At 40.8% G+C, this 19,792-nt stretch overlaps 1 protein-coding gene across 4 annotated transcripts; it reads left to right on the top strand.

Annotated features, from left to right (window-relative positions):
- The first annotated feature begins 642 nt into the window (after nt 1-642).
- On the top strand, nt 643-17,720 carry CENPI (centromere protein I). Of its 4 annotated transcripts, none has more exons than XM_021534517.3 (21): nt 643-757; nt 2,075-2,384; nt 3,038-3,175; nt 3,478-3,596; nt 4,635-4,742; nt 5,828-5,876; nt 6,187-6,233; nt 6,889-6,978; nt 8,428-8,556; nt 8,846-9,010; nt 9,251-9,371; nt 9,573-9,661; nt 9,968-10,085; nt 10,185-10,249; nt 10,764-10,849; nt 11,259-11,394; nt 12,132-12,256; nt 13,289-13,337; nt 13,492-13,725; nt 15,550-15,591; nt 16,346-17,720. In XM_021534517.3, the coding sequence occupies exons 2-21, from the start codon at nt 2,186-2,188 to the stop codon at nt 16,475-16,477; spliced, it is 2,241 nt and encodes a 746-aa protein (XP_021390192.2). In that variant the 5' UTR covers nt 643-757; nt 2,075-2,185; the 3' UTR covers nt 16,478-17,720. The 4 variants fall into 4 exon arrangements, with proteins under 4 accessions (XP_021390192.2, XP_077642722.1, XP_077642721.1 ...); XM_077786596.1 differs by having other exon boundaries at nt 668-807; XM_077786595.1 differs by having other exon boundaries at nt 668-825.
- The last annotated feature ends 2,072 nt before the right edge of the window (nt 17,721-19,792 follow it).

Here is a 19,792-nt window from a genome sequence, read left to right as displayed (position 1 = left end):
GACTGTTCAGTGACTACTAAAAAAACCCCTTTTTCACATTTGCATGGATATGAACAACTGAGCCGCAGCAGTGGCTGCATGTTCTTTGTTATAGAGTGAGACAATTCATCTTGGAGCCCAGTAACAAGAATTCTGTATTTATCCCAGAGGGCTGACCTCTGTCACTGCCCCCCAGCATTAAACAGCTATTTTCGGACACTTCCAGCTATCTGTGCTCGCTGAAAATGACAAGAACAGATCCACTCCTTCTTGAAGACCTCGATGCTAATTTACTCTTCCTTTTTTTTTTTTTTTTTTTTTTGTTCTTTATTCTTTCTTTCTGTTTCTTCCCCTATGCGCTTCTCTCTCATCTCCACGCCCCTCAATTCATTCCGGTCAGCGTTCCTGCCTCGCTTTGTACGTGCCTTTTTCCCCGCCTCTCTTTTTTAAAACGCAACCTTAGGCCGGATGGATCAGGACGCTCCTGAGGGGTGGGACTCCTTCCCTCACGGGAATTCCCGCCCCGCGCCCGCCGCGCATGCGCAGAGCCGCGCGGCGAGGAAGGGCGGAAGCGCTGCCGTCATTCCCGCCCACCGCGCGCTGTGGTGGCGCTGCGCATGCGCAGCTGGGAGGGCGGGCGGGCCCACGGCGGGCAGTGCGCATGTGCGGGGCGGCGGCTGCGGTTTAAACGCGGGGACGGTTGGAGCAGGCGGGCGGTGGCTCTGGGGGGGTCGGCGCTGAGGGCAGCTGGGGCTGGGTGCCCGCCCGCCCGGCGATGGTCAGTGCCCGGCGGAGCGAGCCCTGAGCAGTGTCCCGAGCAGAAGGGCGGTCAGTGGTCGTGGGATGGTGGGTGCCCGGGGCGGGGGGTCAGTGGCCCAGGAACGGTCAATGGCCGTGGGTGGGGGTGGTCCGTGGCTTCCCCCGGCCCGGCTGCCCCGTGAGGGCCGGGGGTCCCGCCGCAGCTCTGAGCGCCCCGGGGCCGCCGGGCCGGGGAGGCCTCGCTCCCTCCGTCCCCTCAGGGTGCTCCGGGCGGCCCGGGGCGGGTCTCGGCGGGGGCTGCAGGGGAAGGGGTTGAGGGATGCTGGTGCCACACTCGTGTCGGCACTGAGGGGCTGCGCAGGGCTGTGCTCGCTGTGAGCCGGAACTGCCCTTCATTGCTCTCTCCTTCACCAAACCTTTCTGGTAGAACTGCACGACAAAAGGAAACAAAGCACAATGTAGAGGAGGTGCTGAGGGAGCTGAGAGAAAGCTGTTGCTGTACTCCACAGTGTGGTCACCGAGCTTTGCTGCACAGGAAAGTGGCAAACAGGGAAATAATGATGATTGTTACCTCGTAAGGAAGCGAGAGGTGGAGAGGGAGTATGAACTGAAACTCATTCTGCTTTATTGGGTCAGGAAAGATAGGTTCCAGCAATCCAGGGACAGGGGTGCACATTCTACCAAGTTCAGGAAGTTGTAGCAAAATTTTCTATATTGTGGGTAAAAGGTTGGTTTCTCCAACATATTGAGGAGAAAGTGCCACTTTTTCTGGCTGTATTTTACCCACAGCTGTGCAGTTTGTTGCTGTTTGTATCTCTTGTGCTGCACTTGGAAGGTTACCAAAATTGCTTAGTTTTTCCAGTCCAAGCTGATTAGTAGGCTGCAGAATAATCTAATTTTTGTGAAATAGGAAGAAAAGTGTGATGATCCTCTAACATGTACATAACCTTGCAGAGAATCATGACTTGTTGACTGATTGTGTTGTCATACACAAGAGAAGTAAAAACAATAATAATGTACAAAATTAACCAGGAAAACTTGTTTGTGTTATGTTAACTTTTTGGTTAGGTTGACTTTTTTTTATCAAAATGGTATATAAGATTGGATCAGATAATGTTTAACTTGAAAGGAGCTTGTGTTAATCTTGGGAATTTTTTTCCTTTTTAATCTAAGATGGGAGCTTTGATACACTGTTGTCATTGCAGCTTTGAGGATCTTGTCTAATCTTTTGGGGAGCAGTCAGCTCTAAGCAATTTCTTCTGAATTTGCTCTTGTGTTATGTAGGATGCCTCTAAAATCTGCTTTTTGAGAAAATAAATGTTTCTTTTGCTTGCAGGGAACCAGCTCTCTGACATTCCTCAGGTGATCTCTTTTCTTACCTAATGAAGGATTGGCTCGCACAGACAAATGAGTAAAATTCTCCAGTCTCAGCTGGGAGTCTGAAAAGATGCAGCGAAGGCGGAGTTCCAGGGCCCGAAAGCAGCCTCTGCACGCTCACCATAAAAGCCAAAATGATCTCTCTGCCTGGCAAAAAGGAGGGACAATTCACTCTGAAAAAAGTTTGCAGAGTCATCAGTCTGCTAATGATCAGAAATATGATAGCGAGGGAGAGTCTCTAGAGCAAGCTTTGAGCTACTTTGAGAAAGGTGAGAGAATTTTTTGGGTGGCTATCTAGGACTAAGAAGATGATAACTTCTCAATGATACAGTCTTAATTAAAAAAAAAATATCTGTTTTCCCTCTTTAATGTCTGAGCTATGTATTATTTATTTAATGTCTTGGAAGTTTTGTGTTGCTACTATGTAAAGAAAAGAAATAGCAGAGAATGGTCTGGAGTGGATGGATCAAACCCCCATGCCATGGGCAGGAACACCCTGCAGTAGATCAAGTTGCTCAGGGCCCCATCCAGCCTGGCCTTGAACGCTTTCAGGGATGGGGCAGCCACAGCTGCTCTGGGCAACCTAAGCTGGGCCTCCCCACCCTCACAGTAAACAACTTTATCCCAATATCCCATCTAAACCTCCTTCAGTTTGAAGCCATTCCCTTTGTCCTGTCGTGCTCTTGTAAGAAGTCTCTACATATTTCTTATTATAATATTAATAATTTTAGAATAATCTTACTTCTGTTTTCCCACTTTAACCCCTGGGCTATGTAATATTTCTTTAATGTCTTAAAAGTTTTTCTGCTTTGTTACTATGTCAAGAAAAGGGAATATGTAGAGGGGCAGTTCAGAGAAGCTTTAAGTTAATTTCTGTTCAGAAGGTGTTTCATCCTGTGCTTGTCCTGTTTGCTTTTCCTAGTTCAAGACTGTGCTGCACTGAAGAAGAAGAGTGTTCCACAGAAACACCTGGATGCTGTGGAAAGCACTGCCTTGAAACATGGGCTGCCCCCTGAAGGGTTTGAAATACTGCTGCACGTAGTGCTCAGTGGCAAATTTGGTACAGCATTTCTATACTGCTGGTGTATCTTCTGTCAATGTGTCTTTCCCCTCTAATCAAATCTGCTGAGATAATGTGTTTATGGTAATGTAGCATAAAATTAATTTTTCTGGCATGATTTGGTGTAGTTTGTCATAATTTTGGAGTATAGGTAAGTCCTTACTAAATTAATGTACTCCATTACTTTGAGCAATGAAGCTCTAAATAATTTTGTCCAGAGGGAATTTTGACCTAAGCTGCAAAATAATATTGAAGAACCTGGTACATGAGCACCATCTTACTTGAAATTGGCTTTTTCCCAGCTGATACAGTGAATATTCGTTTATTGAAGAGCCTGATTCCTGCCTCAGTGATACCAGAAGATTCTGTGGTTAAAGCTGTGTCTTGGCTCTGTGTCAGCAAATGCTCAGGCAATGTCGAGGTAACTTAGTAGGTGTTTACAGTAGTTATTGCTTCTGCACAGGAACCATAAGAACAGGTTATTTTGAGAAATCAAAAATGCTGAAGTTTTAATGTACAAGGTCTTATACAAGATACTGTCATTTACCAAGACTGGCAGAGATGCCCATTGGTGAAATGGGCAACCAAGAAACACATTAAAAGTGTCTCTGGAGATTTGGTTCCTGCTTGTCTTTTATCTCTGAACTCCTCAGGAATGGTGTCTCCACCAAGATTTCTGTGAAATACTTCTGCTGTGTGAGGCATCCTTTAATTTCAGTGAGGTATCCCTTGGGTTAGGTGCACCTTGGTTGTGGCAGCATTACTTAATGTTAGGGAAAGAGTCTTTTTTTGTGTTCACGTGGTCTGCTCAAAGGTTTATGTGGTAGAATCATTTAGCTGGGCACAGAATAAGACCACAGAATCCAACTATTAACCTAATGCTGCCAAGCCAACCATGTCCCAAGAGCCACAGCTGCATATCTTATAAATCCCTCCAGGGATGGTGATTCAGTCACTTCTGTGTCAGTCTGTTCCTGTCCTTGACAATGAAATTTCAGCTATTATCCAATCTCAACCTCCTTGGCAGAACTTGTTGCTTCTTTCTTCTCAACCTATCACTTTTGTACTTAGGAAAAGAGATTGGCCCCTGCCTAACTTCAGCCTCCTTTCAGGAACTTCTAGTGTGGGAAGGTCCCCCTGAGCTTCCTTTCTCCAGGCTGAGCCCATGTGTGCCCTGTTTATTGGATTCCCTCTCTCCCAGTCACCACTGATACACAGATAGGGTCCCATGGTTCTAGAAACCAAAACCCAGTTGCCAACGGCAATGATGAGGCCAATTGTTTACCTGGTGAATCCCTTGGCAGACTTTCTTCATCTGAATACCCCAGAACTGTTTGTCTGTAGCTCCCTGGTTATCCTTGAGAATGGTGTGTATCCTTATTGACTGTGTCCTTTGATTCCCCTGCCTTGCTTTTGCATTTCATGTAATGTAGGTTTTTTTTTTTTTTCCTGTCTGCAGCTGCTTTTTTTGAAGTGGATGATCACAATGTTTGACTTCATTGATCACAAGGAACAACTTCATGCCCTTTATGGTATTTTCTTCTCCTTCCTGCAAGATGAGAGGATGGTAAGGAGAGCTGAAGAACATATGGAACTGATAAAATAGGCCTTAATGTTCATTAGTAGTATACATATTAATGCTAGAATTAGTCTGAAGTAGGTGTTGGTTAGAGACCATTTTCTGATGGCTGTATTTTTTTTATTTTCTCTTTGCCTTATAAGATTGCTGGGTAAATTAGATCCATAAACAGGCAAGCACTTTAAGATTGCTGTGATCTGCCTGTTTAAGGTGTTTCAAAGAATTGCTATGCTGTATCACAATGTGACCATTTATTTTGTCTAAATTCCCAAGAGTAACAGTGGTCTCCGGGATTTTCAGACATCAGCAGGTAGTCTCCTGCTCCTGGGCAGAAACTGACTTGCATACCTTGGGCAAAAATAAAAAAAAAAACAAGGAAAAAATGTAGAGCAGTGTTTATTTAAGGTGAGAAACTAATTGGTGTTCTACTTAATTTGAAATATAGCTTAAAAGAGAACAAGCATTCAGACAATTTCTGCCATATGGCAACTGTAAAATCCAGGAATTTTGAAGTGTTTGGATTCAGTGCTTAATAAGAGAATCCTGGCATTCATGTTAGATATGAAATTGTTAATATTCTTTCACTTTAGGGTATTTTATGGTTAAAACAAGCTCCCAAAGTTCTGAGTTATATTTCTTGTAATGTTTTAATGGTTTTAGATTAACTTCATTTATAATCTTTCCATAAAATTTGATTTAAGTTCTTAATGTTTGAAATATCTTTTTCAGACATGATGGGTTGGTTGGAAAGTGCATCAGAGTTGGTTTGAAACTAATTTAAGACTCTTTACAGCCTCAATTGCAGTTAAAAGCTATAAAAAATACATTGGTTTAGAGATGCCTTTCCTTTTGAAAATGCAATTGCACTTTCACTGACTCTTGTAATTTCTAGACCATGTTCCAAAATAAATGATTGAAGTTAATTAAAGAATTTGGTTACTGTCAGGACTGCTCACAGTGCAGATGAAGTTTTAAATGAAATTGCTATGTGGGGCTGTCTCTTGTGCTGCTTTTTGTGTGTCCTGGCTGTGTCTGCAGCAGCAGGAGAGCTCATGGCTGCCCTTGCTTTGCAGTGCCCCTACATCTGCCACCTGCTCTACCTGCTGACCAGGAAAGAACATGGTGAGTCTCATCTGTCAACTGAAATATCATTTTATTTCTGATTGTTTGCTGGTGCTGCCTTTTCTTCCAATGCAGCTGATGCAATAATTAGCCAATATTGTGCTTTTAATGCAAGGAAGAATGAGTGGTAGTTCAGGCAAAACTTTGTGTAACACTTGCTGAATTGGAAAGCTCTCTATTACCCTTGAAATAAGAATTATTGGTTTTGCTTGCTTTGTCATTATTTTATTATAAAAATGTTATATAACTTTTGTTTAAATGTCTAATGTGGTGTTTTAAAAATCCTTTATATTCTCAATTGTATTTCTAGTTAAGCCTTTTCGGATTAGGAGACTGCTTGAGCTCCAAGCAAGAATGGTGAGTTTATTTCAGATCTTGTAGAGTCTGAATTGTGGTTAATAATGCACTTTGTAGAACTAATGTCCTTACACAGTGGAGAAAAGTGGCTTGGACTTGGAATTGTAGGTTTTAGTCTTCGTAGCATCAAAATTTCTGTTGCATGTGCATCCCTAAATCTCATGTGTTTTGTGAGTATATGCCATGATATATGCAAAGCTCCATGTTTTGTGACCAGGTACGGTGAAATCTCTGAAGCTAGGGGCAGCTTCATTTCTCCATTAGTCTTTAATTTTCTATTAATCTTCCTTTTTCAAGTGGTGCCAAAAATGACTGAAAAATGTAAGATTGTAGAGGACCTTGCTTTTTTTTAAAAAAAAAAGTAAAAACCTTTGCTGTAGTAACATGTTTTTTAGACAGCAGAAGACTATTTTTATCACTTTTTAAAGTTCCTTTCTATCAGCTATGACTACAGAAAGGTCTTCACTTCTCTTGCTATAGTTATTTAATTGGCTCAGTTTCTGTCAGTTTCAGTTGTTTATCTATGGTTACTTGGTTGTGTGTAGCTCTAGGAATTTAATTTTTACTGATCACTGGGGTTTTTTGCTTCTAAAATACAGCATTCAGTTTCTATATTAAAAACATACCCCACATGTTTTCCCTCTTGTTTTGACAGGGAATGCAGTCTCATCTGCAAGCTCTGCTATCACTTTACAAACTTTTCTGCCCAGAACAGGTGACCATAACCCTCCCTGGGAAAATGAAGGTAAGGAATTAGATGTAGTCAATTTGAAACTAGGATTTACTACAGTATTTATATGGAGCTTTCTATTTAAGCTCTAGCAGATTTACTGGTGAAGATTAATTCTATTTCCTCTTTTCACTGAGTAAAATCAGGTTTAGATGAGGATTCCTTGCCTTGTGTTTTGTTTCCTTTTCAGCATAATGAGATGATTTGGTAGGGAATGAAATCTACCTTTATTTTATGAGGATTACTTTAATCCTTCTTTTGGTGTTCCTGCTGGGTTTGTCTTGTTTCATAAAATATTAAGTTCTGAAGGAAACAAACTGTCTAATTTGTCAAGAGATTGTTCTAATTGCTGCCATTCTCAAGTACAAATGACAATGGACGTCAGTAAGTAACTCTGCACTTGGAAAGCCTGTGTCATAGGAGAGAGAAAAAAGCAGATAAAAAATGTGGGAAACTGATTTGTCAGAGCTGCAAGGAACAGCAAAAAATGATTCCCTTTTAGAGAGACCTGTGTGCTCAGCCCTTTGACCAAATAGAAACATGTAGCAGAATCAGATACATAAGAGAAAACAGCATCTGGCGAGACCTAAATTGTGCAACAAAGTTTTATTTTAGTGGGGTAGACTTAGAAGTTTGATATTTTGTTGGTTTTTTAGAACAGACATTTAATTTATATGCAGGCAAGTTGAGTTCCAATAAAATTTATCTAAATTTGCTTGTGTATTTATATTGTCTCTAAATTTTTACTTTGCATTGTGCTGCACAGTCATCTGTTGTAAATGTGCATGCTAAAAAATGTTAATTCTACATTTTTTTCAAAGTGCTAGTAAATTACTAGCAATTAGATCCCAAATATTTCTTTAACTGTCTTTATGAACATACTGTGTTGTGTACTAAAAGCTTGATTAACTAGGTCCAAGCCAGTCCAAATACTTGTGTGATGGTTTGGCACTTGATTAGAATTGGAAGACTGATTGGCCTTGAAATGTCAAAAAAGTTGTGTGGAAAGGTGTTAGCTTTTCCAATTTTCTATAGTAATATCTACATTAATTTCATTATTTGGTTATTCATGGCATTATTCTGTTATGTGAGTATCACTGATGCTGAATTCAGGAAATTTTTCTATAAACTGGACATACCTTGGTCATGTTTGTTTAATTTTAAGGTATACTTGACATTTAATCTACAAGTTAATGATTGGTTTGAATTAACACTATAAGATAGAAGCGTTGGAGATCCCTTCTGAAAAGGGGAACATTGTTTCCAAATGAAATAAGCCCAACTCTGGAATTGTAGACCAAAGGTAGTGAAACTGAGGAATGATGTGAGTTCTGTGCTGTGAAAATCTGTCAAGTGGAGCTGTGTCTACATGACTGTGGTAATGTTTATCAGAATAGAAAGTGATCTTTCTGTTGCTTTGTCTTAGCTTAACTTCTTGCATGCATGTCTGACTTCTGTTTCCAGACTTACTTCAAGAATTCAGAGGGCCCATGGAAAGCAGCAATCACTGCAATAAGGCAAAAAAACCAGGGACCCTCTTCCCTGTTCCAGACAGTGTTTTTAGGCACAGCTCAGCCTCAGTCACGAAAAAGGGTATGTTATGGGCCTGAGGCAAACCCCAGAAGGTGCCAAGTAGTGGTTTTCATTATGAATATTGGCAAATAATGGGAGTCTGGCTTTATTTTGGCACTGGAAAGGGGGGAGTAACTATAGAGTAATGCAACAATCAATTATGATGAAAGCCTGGTTATGTTTTTAAAGGTAAAAACTTTTTAACCTTTTTTTAAAGGTAAACCCAGGTAAAACTGGGTCTTTCTGGGAGCACTGTTCATAAGTGCAGCCAATTGCATTGGAAGCCACGTCACTTGTTTCTTTTCTACAGAAATGGAATGCCCAGTTGGTTATACCTGCAAGCAGTGCAAACACAAATAATTTAGAAGAGGACAGGGAAAAGAAGTGTCTTTATTTGTACAGTACAAACGAGTCTTTTCCACTGGAGCAGCTGCACACCTTCCCTCAGCTCCTACAAAATATCCACTGTCTAGAGGTGAGTTTCAGGCAGGTCTCGGTGAATGTTTTGGGAAATCAAAGGATGGTCCTCTATGCCCTATATATATGTGAGTAGTGTGTGGGCTACCTGATTCTAACAGAGGATCTAGTCCTATCTGAGGAGGATGGAGGAGTCTGGGAATGGTTTTGTTGCTGGTAAAAAGATTGGACATGAGGTTCTCTGACAGTTTATTGATGCAAATACTGAATAATCCTTTCTTTTTTTTTTTTCTTGCAGTTTCCTTCCCAGATGGGTTCAGTAATAACAAACCCCTTATTGCTTCACTACATGAATTGTGTGAGAGATGAATCTATTTACCTGAGGCTCTACTATTGGATGGGCCAGATGCTCCAGGAAGGTAAGAACACTAGTATCTTGTTAGGTAGGGAACTAAAGGGTGTCTGAGGCTTTTCACTTTTCAGTAATGGCTCTTTGCTATTCAGATTTACAGTGCTAACCATAGTGTTAAAACAGCTACTGGAGGAGAACTGAATTTGGTTTCTCATTGTGCTTCTTCTTGTTGTGCTCATATTCAAGTACAGTATTCTCTCCTGTTCAGAGTGCACCTGGTGTATGGTTAATAACCCATATGAAGAAGAATTCAAGAGCTTCCTGCAAACTGTCTACAAGGCAGAATGTTTCTTGCAGGTAAGTGTGTTTTGTGGAAGCCAAGGGTTTCACAACGTCTTCCCTTAAAAACTTCTGGCACATACCTGTTTCCTGTAGTATTTCTGAGACAGTGACTCAAGTGATAAAAATACCTTTGCTTATGGATAATGAATATTCTGGAAATGGCCTTGGTTTCTGCAGGAAAAATAATCTAAGAACGATCATTTGAATGTCCTGGCAGGTATGGCAGGAAGAAGGTGTGAGCCTCTTGCTTTCTCCAGAGTGATGTGAGTGTGGCAAGCTGCAGTCAGATGACTTCTTGAATGTTTCTACTCTGCTTTGCAGGAGGGATTTTCTGCCTGTGAAGAGTTCCTGTATAAGACCCTTCCTCTCTGGGATGGCTTCTGCTGCCGCTCAGAAGTCCTCGGACTCCTGAGTTGGATCCCCCTCAGCAGTTTCTCTGGTATGTACTGCAGATCCTTTGGGTGAGCTTGGACAGTGGGGGTATCTCAGGGCATAGAATTTGTGCACTGATATGATACTGCTTTCTCATTTTTTTCAGACATTAAGTCATATCTCTATGATCCCCTGGCACAACTCTTTTTCACATCATCTATTTACTTTAAGGTAATTGAATGAATTACATTGAATACAATGGCTGTTTATATCTAGTTGATACTGCTATCTGTACTTGTTAGGTGTAGCAGTCTCAGGGATTGTATAGGAAACATATTTTCAGAAGTCTGTGCCCAAACAGGATAAAGTAGATACCTACAGTTTAACTTCTTTAGGAAATAGGTGCTTTAAGATATCTTCCTTTTTTGACTGGAATTAAGCTGGGGCAGTGGAGATAAAAATAACTGGTAGTGCACAACACAATAGTTAATTTATTTTATTATTTATTTAACTACTTGTTTAAACTGTTTTACTGCCTTTTCTTTTGGTACTTGAAGTTCATATTCTCTGAGAAAGGCTATACACAACACATCCGTTCAGTTCTAGGGGCCTTGCAACTATGTCACTGCTCCTGAGAAACTCTTGGCACCTTTCCTTGGCTATGACAATTTTCAAGGCATACTTTATTCAGAATTACTCACTTCATAAATTGTCACCAACCTGATTTTTTTTTTGCCTCTTGCAGTGCAGTGTTCTTGAGAGCCTGAAAGAGCTGTTGCAGAACTGGTTAAATTGCAATGCGATTCAAGTGGATTTGGAGTCTTCTTCTTTGTAAGTTTGTCTTTAAAGAATGCAAGCAGTGTTCTGTGCATTGCTCACTGGTGTATTGAGATCTATAATCCTATCCCTAACACCCAGCCTAAAGACCAACCAGAAGGTTAATAATGCTGTTATAATTTTGCTATATTGTAAGCTACCTTGTCAGGCCTGATCTTTGTCTTTCTTTAGAAGTATTTCTGCTGATGCTGAAAACGTAAGTGTCCAGAATTCAAAATCCTCATAGCACTGACAGCTGGGTGTTCATAATGGTGCTGATAACAATGTGTTACTGGCTGTACTGAAGAACAAGTGTCTGAGTATTTGATGGGTCAAAAGCATAAATGTCAGTTTTGTTTTCCCGTTGTCCGTGTTGCTGTTTGCAAAGAGGTATCTGTAATGTTGTGCCATGTCTTTGCTGCAGGAACACCACCCTCTCTGGACTAGTGAATGGGGTGGCTGAACTGGTTCGCTTTGTGGGATGGATCTCTACTGTTGGACTGCGTTTGGAAAACAATTCCACGCTCTTGCTCTACTTCACTCTGGATTTCTATGAGACTGTGTGTATCCCAATCATTTTGTCTTTATTTTCAAGTGCACCTAAGGCTGTTCGCATTTTTAAGCTAGAGCATAAAAAATATCTTCCTCATTGTAGTTTACATAATTTTGTGATTAAGTGCCAGAATATTCCACATACTTGGTAGATCTGCAGGTGGAAGCTGCTGTTGTTGCATCCACAGGCAGAGGTAAATATGCTGCTAAAAAGTGGCTGCTCTTAATTCAGAGGTGAACTGAGGAAGAAGTACAGTAGGCCATAACCTGCTTTTTAAATGCTGACTTAAAGAAAAGAACAGTGATCAGTTAAATTTCAAACAACATATCTTGGGTTTTTTCCTTAAATGTTTCCTTAAAAATGTGGGGTTTTATTTCTAGTTTGTGCTGTAGACAAACTAAACAGTATTGAATAGCCTTAAGTATTCTCCAGCTTCCTCATGTCCTCTCTGTAGTTGTGCTTATTGTGAACTCCAGCCATGCTGTAGCAACAGCTGCTGAAATTCAGGTTGGGAATAGCTGAAAAAAAAATTATAGTCCTGGGATCTATTTGTAACTGAATTATCCATTAAAAATGCACAAAACCAATGGGTAACAGCACTTGTGTAAGACACCCTGGCCTTTCCTTTTGGATGGATCTAGCTGGAATTCAGTGTTGTGCCCTGTTGCTCTTAACTCCTTGGGAGTTTGTAATAATCATTACTTTGGCAGTAATAATCAGCCTGGATGTGCTTCATTCCTGCAGGTGTGTGACATGTACCTGAAGTACAATCTGCCTTTGCTGATAATGCTTCCTGCTGGGGTTTTCTACCCAGCACTGCTCAGCATGGATTCTGTCAACTTGAATCAGCTCTGCTACATTATGTACAGGTACTACAACAGGTGTAGGCTGCAGGGACTCCTTGTCTTCTCTTTCAGTCTTTTGGAAATGAAATTACTTTGTTGTAAAAACCTGGGACCTGCTTCTTGCTGTGCAAGGTAAAAATTCCATTTGTGTCCAGCTTTCATATTAAAGGATTTTATAGCTGTAGTTCCTACTTTTTTTTTTTCTCAGTCTGTTATCCAAGATAGCATGATTCTGACCTTTCCTGGTATTATTTCCATATCTTTCATATGTGAAGGAAGTAGTTCCCCTGTTGTTTCGAGGGAAGTAAAGTCAGCCAGCTGGAATTAATTGTACAACTTCTCACTCATGTTCTTTGGCTACTACACTTGAGCTTTTCTATACAAATTCTGCCATGTGCTGAGTAGGAAGCACTTCCTCCACTTCCAAACTCCAGGAATTTGGGACTGCCTTGTGGTGCTGGCAAGGCCAAAGACAGCACTTTTTGTTGCTCTGCAGGATCCACCACCGAGGCTGCGCTTCTTGGTCTTGTTAGTTCCAGTGGCTGCATCTGAGGAGAAGAGTGGCCAATAGCTGACAGCTGGTGCAGGGCTCTCTATGTGGCTTTTTCTCTAAGGAATCTGCAGGGGAATTAACATGACAGGAAGGTCTCTAGGAAATAAGAAGAGCTAGCGCTTATTATATAGAACAACTGTCAAGTTGCATTACTTCCAGTAGCTTCTGTTTCTTTGCTTAGTGAATGAAAGTCTCCCTTCTTAAAAACACACTGCATTTCTCTGCTGATTTAAAGGCGGGATGTCAGTTCCTGTGTGCTGCATTTATAAAGGTGACTGTCCCAGGCAAACTGGTCATGTGTGACTCATTTAAGAGAATAATATTATTAGATATGTCCCTACTCTGCTACGTGATTAAGTCCCTTTGAATTCTTTCTCGTGTCTCTTTCACCACTGAAGTTTGATCTTTCTCATGGCAGAAATAAGTTTTCTTGATACATTCCTTCAACTTTTTTCAACACTGGCATGTAGGAAAGATTTATAGGCCCCTAACTTTTTTTTCAGGTATCGAACCAACTTAGTGGCTGCAAAAGAAAATGAGCTGTGTAAAAAGGTATTGTGGACACATCTGTTACATGCTGGAATGGACTTTAGCAAGGAACTGGGTGGAGTGGAGGGGAGGTGTACTAATGGCCATCTTTTAAGGACTGGAGGGAGCAGCTGCTTTGAGGATGTTATTTATTGATTTTTCTTTTTCCCCCCCTCAGCAAATGCTGCAGTTCAAGTTCAGTGACCAGACATACAAAGTGTACAACCAGTACATAATAGCTATGGTGGGCTGTCTGTGGACATCCAGTGCATTCCAGAAGGATATTCATCCTCAAGGTCTTCGTATGGATGATGAACTGTTGAGTAAAACTGCAGTGAAGGAATTAAAAAACAGCTTTAACATTGTCTATCACCCAGCCATGATGGGCTACTCTATTCAATTCCTGCAGCAGGTAATGGTGTAGGCCAAGATTCAGATCTTTAATGGTACCAGATGTTCTGTCTTGACTGTTTGTGTAGAGAAGTGTCTCTGTGTCCTGGCTGACTGGTACAGGCATCTGAGCTTTCAAAAGTTGCTGTGACATTGTGTTTGTTAGATTAATGGCACAATTTGAAGAGTCTTTGTGTGGTATGACAGCAGGTGAATGTATGAATGTTGCAGTTTTGGATGTGAATTTGTACTCGTAAAAATTTTGAGATAGGACTAAAATAATTAATGAAATAAATGACACTTCAGTGAAACCTTACCAAGGGTGCATAAAATAGGCAGTGTGATCTAAATATTTAAACTCTAGAAAGTCAAGAAATGCATGGTTAAATTATATAGAGTTGTTCATTCTAGAATTTCTTAGTGCTCTCTAGCTCTTGTGGTAGCTTTTTTTGGCTTACTAAAATAGAAATACAAGTAGCTGCTTCAAGTACAGAGGTAAGAGAACATGGAGCTGTCTTGCATTGTCTGGTGTAAGTTCTGCCAGGTGCTCTCTTGAACTGTGGGTGCCCTCATGTGTTCAGTCCAGCTGCTGAGCAGTGGAGAAAGCAGTTTGCCAGAGCTGTTATTGTTCCAATATGTGTGCTGCTCCAAGAAACCAGGTTTTGTAGGCTAAGGGCTGCACAAAGATGCCAGTTTGTTGTGAGAAAAGCTGGCAGGCTCGAGGCAAGTGTAGGTGTGACTCCTGGAATGCAGCAAGGGGCACCTGAGAAGTTGAAGCAAAGAATTCTGGTTAAGAACACTTGTCAACTTTGCTTTTGTTATGTGTTCAGTGTCATGAATCAAGCTAGCTTGTGTCTTACTGCTGATTAAACTTGGATTTTGTCTTTGCTCAAGGAAGTTATTCTGGTTTTATTAGACCAAGGAAAGAAGTTGTATATGCCTCATCTTTTATCAACATAATTTTTTTTGTGAGGCTTCCTAGACTCATGGAATATCCCTGCAGTGGAAGGGACCCACAAAAATCATGAAGTCCAACTCCTGAGGACAGCCTAAGAATCCCACTCTGTGCCTGGGAGTGTTTTCCAGACACTTCTTGCATTCTGTCTGGCTCGATGCTGTCGCCACTTTCCTGGGGAGCCTGTTCCAGTGCCCATTCACCCTTGGTGGGAAGAACATTTTCCTGATATCCAACCTAAACTTTCCCTGACACAGGTTCCTAATTCATCTTTGCAAGTTTTGTGCATTAAAAAAAAAACCCAAACTACAAACCGACAACCATAACAAAAACCCAAAACCCATCCAACCTCAAAATCACTTAAAAAACCCCAAAACCTTCTGATGGGCAATTGCGTTCTCTTCCTACTGTAGAACGAGGAGGAATTTTGCTTAGCAGCTATGGCAAATGTGTTTTAAGGCAGGAGGAAATGATGTTGAGCTGCAGGAACATGTTTTCCTCAGCAGTGCTGAGCACTAGAGGGCACTGCTCTGCAGCACTGGGGGAACACAAGCATTGATCTCTGTGTCCGTTCTGTTCTCCTGCTCTTTCTCATTCTTGTGGAATTCTAATGTTCAGCAAGGCAAACTTTTACACCCTTGTAGAGACAATGGTAAAGATACCTGTGAATATTCCCTGTTGCTATCCTGTAATGCTGCAGCACAGGGCAAGAGGGTCCAGATGTTTCTTTGCCACTTGTGCACAGGGTATGATGCTGGAAGGCACCTCTGAAGCAAAGTCTCAGAATTTCTTTGCATGCCTGCGCTTCCTGATTTAGGAGGGGACTTAGCAGAGACCCAGCAGCCCTGGACATACTTTTTATCTGACTTGTTATTGTTTTATTCTCTTAAGCTTTGTCCTGATGATACCACCTTCAACTTCAGATTAATTAAGGTAAGGTTTTTTGTTTTAGTAAATAAAGCAGGAAATTTTCAGCAGCTGTGTTGAAGAGGATGAGGTTATAATATTCACCAAACTCACAAATGCTTTAGAAAATTTTTGGAAGGGGAAAAATTCCAGCTGTAGGCTTTAGTTCAGTCTCTTAACAGGGCCAAACAAGAGGACATCCACACCTGAGAAGTTAAGTATCTGTGGCTAGTGATTTGAAGTTTTGTTTCCTTCATGAGTCGGTGCAGTGTCAGGACAGGGCTGTTTATTGCTCTCTGCAGGCTCCAGAAAAATTTACATTCTTGATACACTTAAAGTTAATTGATAATACAAATTCTGCTTCATATTCTATTTAAGGCAGATGTGTAGCTTTGTTACAGCTTTGAACAGGAGTCCTCTGAGCAAATACAGTGGCAATTGGTTTCCTTTCCTATGCCACAGTGTACTTCAAACCTGATCTGGAGCAATCACCACTAGTGGTGGAAGAAAGGCTTTGATAGCCATGTTCATTTAGTTCTTGACATATTCCCTGTTGTTCCAGTAGACTTTTCTTTTTCTAGAAGTGGGATTTATAAAAAATTTCAGTATTAAAGAAAGATCATTATTCAGTCTGAGTATTGTGTACTTGTGGGCATTTGGGAACAGCAGGTGACCTTGTACACCTGTGGGTATTTACAAATGTCATCCAAGTTGTGGATGTTGTCCCACAGGAAAGGTAAAGCTTTGTTCTGCACATCTGACTCTTCTTTCTGGTTTACAGGGGAAGAAGTGGAACTGGTATCTGGAATATCTCTATACCCAAGGTTTGAAGGGGCTGAAGGTGTTTATTGAGAGCAGCATCAGTCGGGTTTCCCAGGACTCTTGGAGCAAAGCAGGGAATGTAGAAGCATGACCCTGGGGCTCACTGGAATTCTTGTGTCATCGGGAGCAAACTTGCAGACTCTAAAGGACTGTGTCACTAATTCTTCCCTTCTCAGAGGAGAGAAACAGAGCAATTAATCTTGCCTGCACTTTTGTACTGTCTTTTCTCATATGAAAGTGAAGACACAGATGTTGAGGCTGCCTTGGTTCACTAACACTGAACCCCCTCTTGTCACTGCTAAACGTCTCTGGTCTGAAGTTGGTGAGCTGTTATGTGACATCCACATCATTCACCCTAGTGTTTCTCTGTTGGAGTATTTGTTTTGATTGAGAAACAAACATTTTCCATCCCAAAACTGCAGTGAGCAGTGGTGCTTCATTTATAAGTAATGTTGACCACTGACCTGCTTTGCCTTCCTCAGCAGCAGGTAATGAGAAACAACTTAATCAGCCTTTCTGGGGCGCTGTGCATGTCTTGAATTGGAGCAATGTGAGGTTCCCAATTCCCTGTTGTACCCTGTATGACTTTTAACAGGCTGATCAAGCTGACCTGCCTGAAATTAATTTTGAGGCTTTTGGAACAGTGTTTTTGCTAACTTTGGTAATAATGATCTGGTACAGCTGGAAAGTTTGGTGTTCTATTGATTTATTGGTGTGAGCACTTGCACAGTGTCGCCAGCAACTTACCATTTTCTGTATTGATAAGTGCAAATGTAACTTTCCTTTGGTGTTTTTAGCTTGGTAGGTGTTGTATATTATTTGTGTACATATGTATAATTTATATTCTGTAAAATATTTCTAATGTGTAATTTTTTAAAAAACTCTTACGAAATGTATCTTCTGTCATTTCATTTTAAGTCTGAGGAGAAGCTGAGAGAAGCTGAACTGAGGTTTCTAAAATCTGAATTAACTTTATTTTTCTGCCATAAAACAAGATTGTAACCACTTGAGAGTTGAGTTAGATGATAGTGAATTTCGCATTGTGAATCTGTGCTTTGATTCAGTGAAGGAATTGGTCTTGAGAGTGACTCTGGAGCCACTTGAGATGTTTGCTTTCTTCATCCCCTCAAAATCAGACTGGTTGAGTACCACAGTTCTCAGCTCAAGTACATCTGGTTAATGTCTTAAAGTATTGCCCTTCCCTTTCATCTGTGTTATCCTAAGTAGTGTAAGTGCTACTTGCTAATTTTTGTCAAGAGAAACAGATCTTCAAAACCCTGATTATATTTGTTCAACAGGAGAAAGTCCATGTATTAAAAATTCCTCCAAGTGGATATGTTTCAAGATGTGGCCCTAACATATAACCAGTATTATTTTTCTGTAAAGCTACCTTCAAAAAGGTGTTGGAAATGTTATTTCCACTTATGCTGGAAAGGCTGTGTACATCTCAAAGGAGCAATAACCAGGAAGACAAGGCTTCCTGTTGGCTGGGTACTGTTTGAAGTTTGTAGAAGATACATTCCTGTCAGACTGGGGGTGCTGCCAGAGGCTTCATTTAACCTGTGAAAGATGCCTAGGTTCTTAAGAATGTGTGTGAATGTATTTAAAGCAGCTTATAGCAGCATCCTTTAGGATATACTGAATGTTTTACAGTTACTGGTCCCTGAGATCATTTTTCCTTTGGGGTTGGTGTTTGGTTGAGGAAACACAGAATCATGTTATTGAAGACTCGCAGCATCATAGGTCTTTATTATACCCTGTGTTGTGAAAGTATTTAAGCAGAATGCACAGTTTTGACTTTGAAGTACATGGGCTGGGCACTTAGAAGTGCAGAACTACAGCAACAGGATAGATAACTTGATTTTCATGTCAAGTTGTTTTTTTATGTTTGTTTGGTTTGTTTTTGGTTTTTTTTTGTCAGGGGATTTAGTTTTGTGTTTGTGTGGGATTTTTTCTATTTCTTGTTGTTTTGTGGTAGTAGTTTGGTTTTTTTTCTTGTTGGACAAGATGTCTGTTTAAAATCTATCCCATGCAGCAAAAATGTAATGTGCCTGGTATTATTGGGCACCAGAGATTACTTTTAGCCTCTTTATGCTGTGGTAACTCTTGTCTTTTTTGACATTTGGCTATTTTTCTTCTTTCTTCCCTCTAACTATATGAGTAGCATTGCACTTGAATGTAAAGAATGGCCCTTTTAGGGAGGAATGTACCTTTTTTATTTTCTTTTTTCCCCTGCTTGCTCTTTGCATTTGAATCATCACAGCAAATTTTGCAGACCATTTTCTGTTAAAAGCATGTGCTCAAAACTTGGCTGACCACAGCTGCTCCAAGGACTAAAATGGACATAGTCAAGACCCATCCATTTCCTGGTAAGTGATAAATGAGTGATTTACCTTTCATGCCTGTTTCTGCCCATTGTAAGGTAGGTGGACATGATGAAATTGTAGCAGAAACAACAGTGCTGGGGTGTTATTTATCATGAGGTTTCTGCAGGCTTTTGATTTAGGAGTTTTGTAATATCATAAGGAGGCCATGACAGTGGCCATTTCAGTTTAACTGCATCCTCTAGCATTGCTAGTAGCTTTTTATCTGATTTCAAAAAGTGAGGCCTCTCCCTTTGGAAAAATCTGAGTGGGTATTAAATAGGGTTTCAAAGTACTGGGCCAGAACCCTGTCTGGGATAAGCAGCCACAGTTCCACTGATTCATAATGGATCTGTGTTGAGTTGTACCAGCTGAACATCTGGTCCCCAGTTCACACAACCAAAGCCATTAACCCCTCCCTGTCAAATACAGTGAGCATTATGCACCTGAAAATCCAAATGCCTTGGGCTAGAGTTAATCTGAATTCTTCTTCTGAAGACAAGTTTGCTTTGTGTTTCTGTTAATAATTTTTATTTTGTGGTGGGAGACTCATTTGTGCATCTTTATGCATTAGTGTCTACTGCCCTTTCAGAGAGAGCTTGCTCTGAAAGAGTTAATGATTTCAACCTGTTTTCAGCTGGAATGAAGAAACTGGTTCCTCTGTATCCCTGCTTTCTATTCTTTTTTTGGCCTACTTCCCTCTGCTTGCGTTTTGCATTCCTAATGCCATGAATAAATCAGGACCCAAGGATTTGGAAGGTGGTACAGCTTTAACCACTCAGGAAATGGAATCTGTGAGGCTCCTACTGCAGCTCTAACAACTGCCAATATGGGTGCTCCTGAACTCTTCTAATAACATTTAACTGCCACCAAAATAAAATTCCCTTTGCCTTTTTTGATACAATGCTTGAGATTTTTGTGCCTCTACCCAGTGTCTCCTCATTTGGTTACCTTTATCTTTTAGGCAAAGCTCAGTTGTAATGCCTCTAGGACAGGGTAATCACCTGGTTGCTGTGACAGAATGGCTTATCACAAATCTGTGC

This window comes from Lonchura striata, chromosome 14 (assembly GCF_046129695.1).
Source record: "Lonchura striata isolate bLonStr1 chromosome 14, bLonStr1.mat, whole genome shotgun sequence".
In the NCBI taxonomy this organism is placed as follows: Eukaryota; Metazoa; Chordata; class Aves; order Passeriformes; family Estrildidae; genus Lonchura; species Lonchura striata.
Note: the sequence above shows the minus strand (reverse complement) of the source record. Positions and strands in the feature narration are given on the sequence as shown.

Bases quoted from the DNA above. Each gene is read 5' to 3' on its own strand.
- CENPI (XM_021534517.3), top strand. From the start codon at position 2,186: ATGCAGCGAAGGCGGAGTTCCAGGGCCCGAAAGCAGCCTCTGCACGCT. The intron at 9,011-9,250 runs GTGAGTTTCAGG...TTTTTCTTGCAG, and splicing joins AAAATATCCACTGTCTAGAG to TTTCCTTCCCAGATGGGTTC. The intron at 11,395-12,131 runs GTGTGTATCCCA...TCATTCCTGCAG, and splicing joins CTCTGGATTTCTATGAGACT to GTGTGTGACATGTACCTGAA.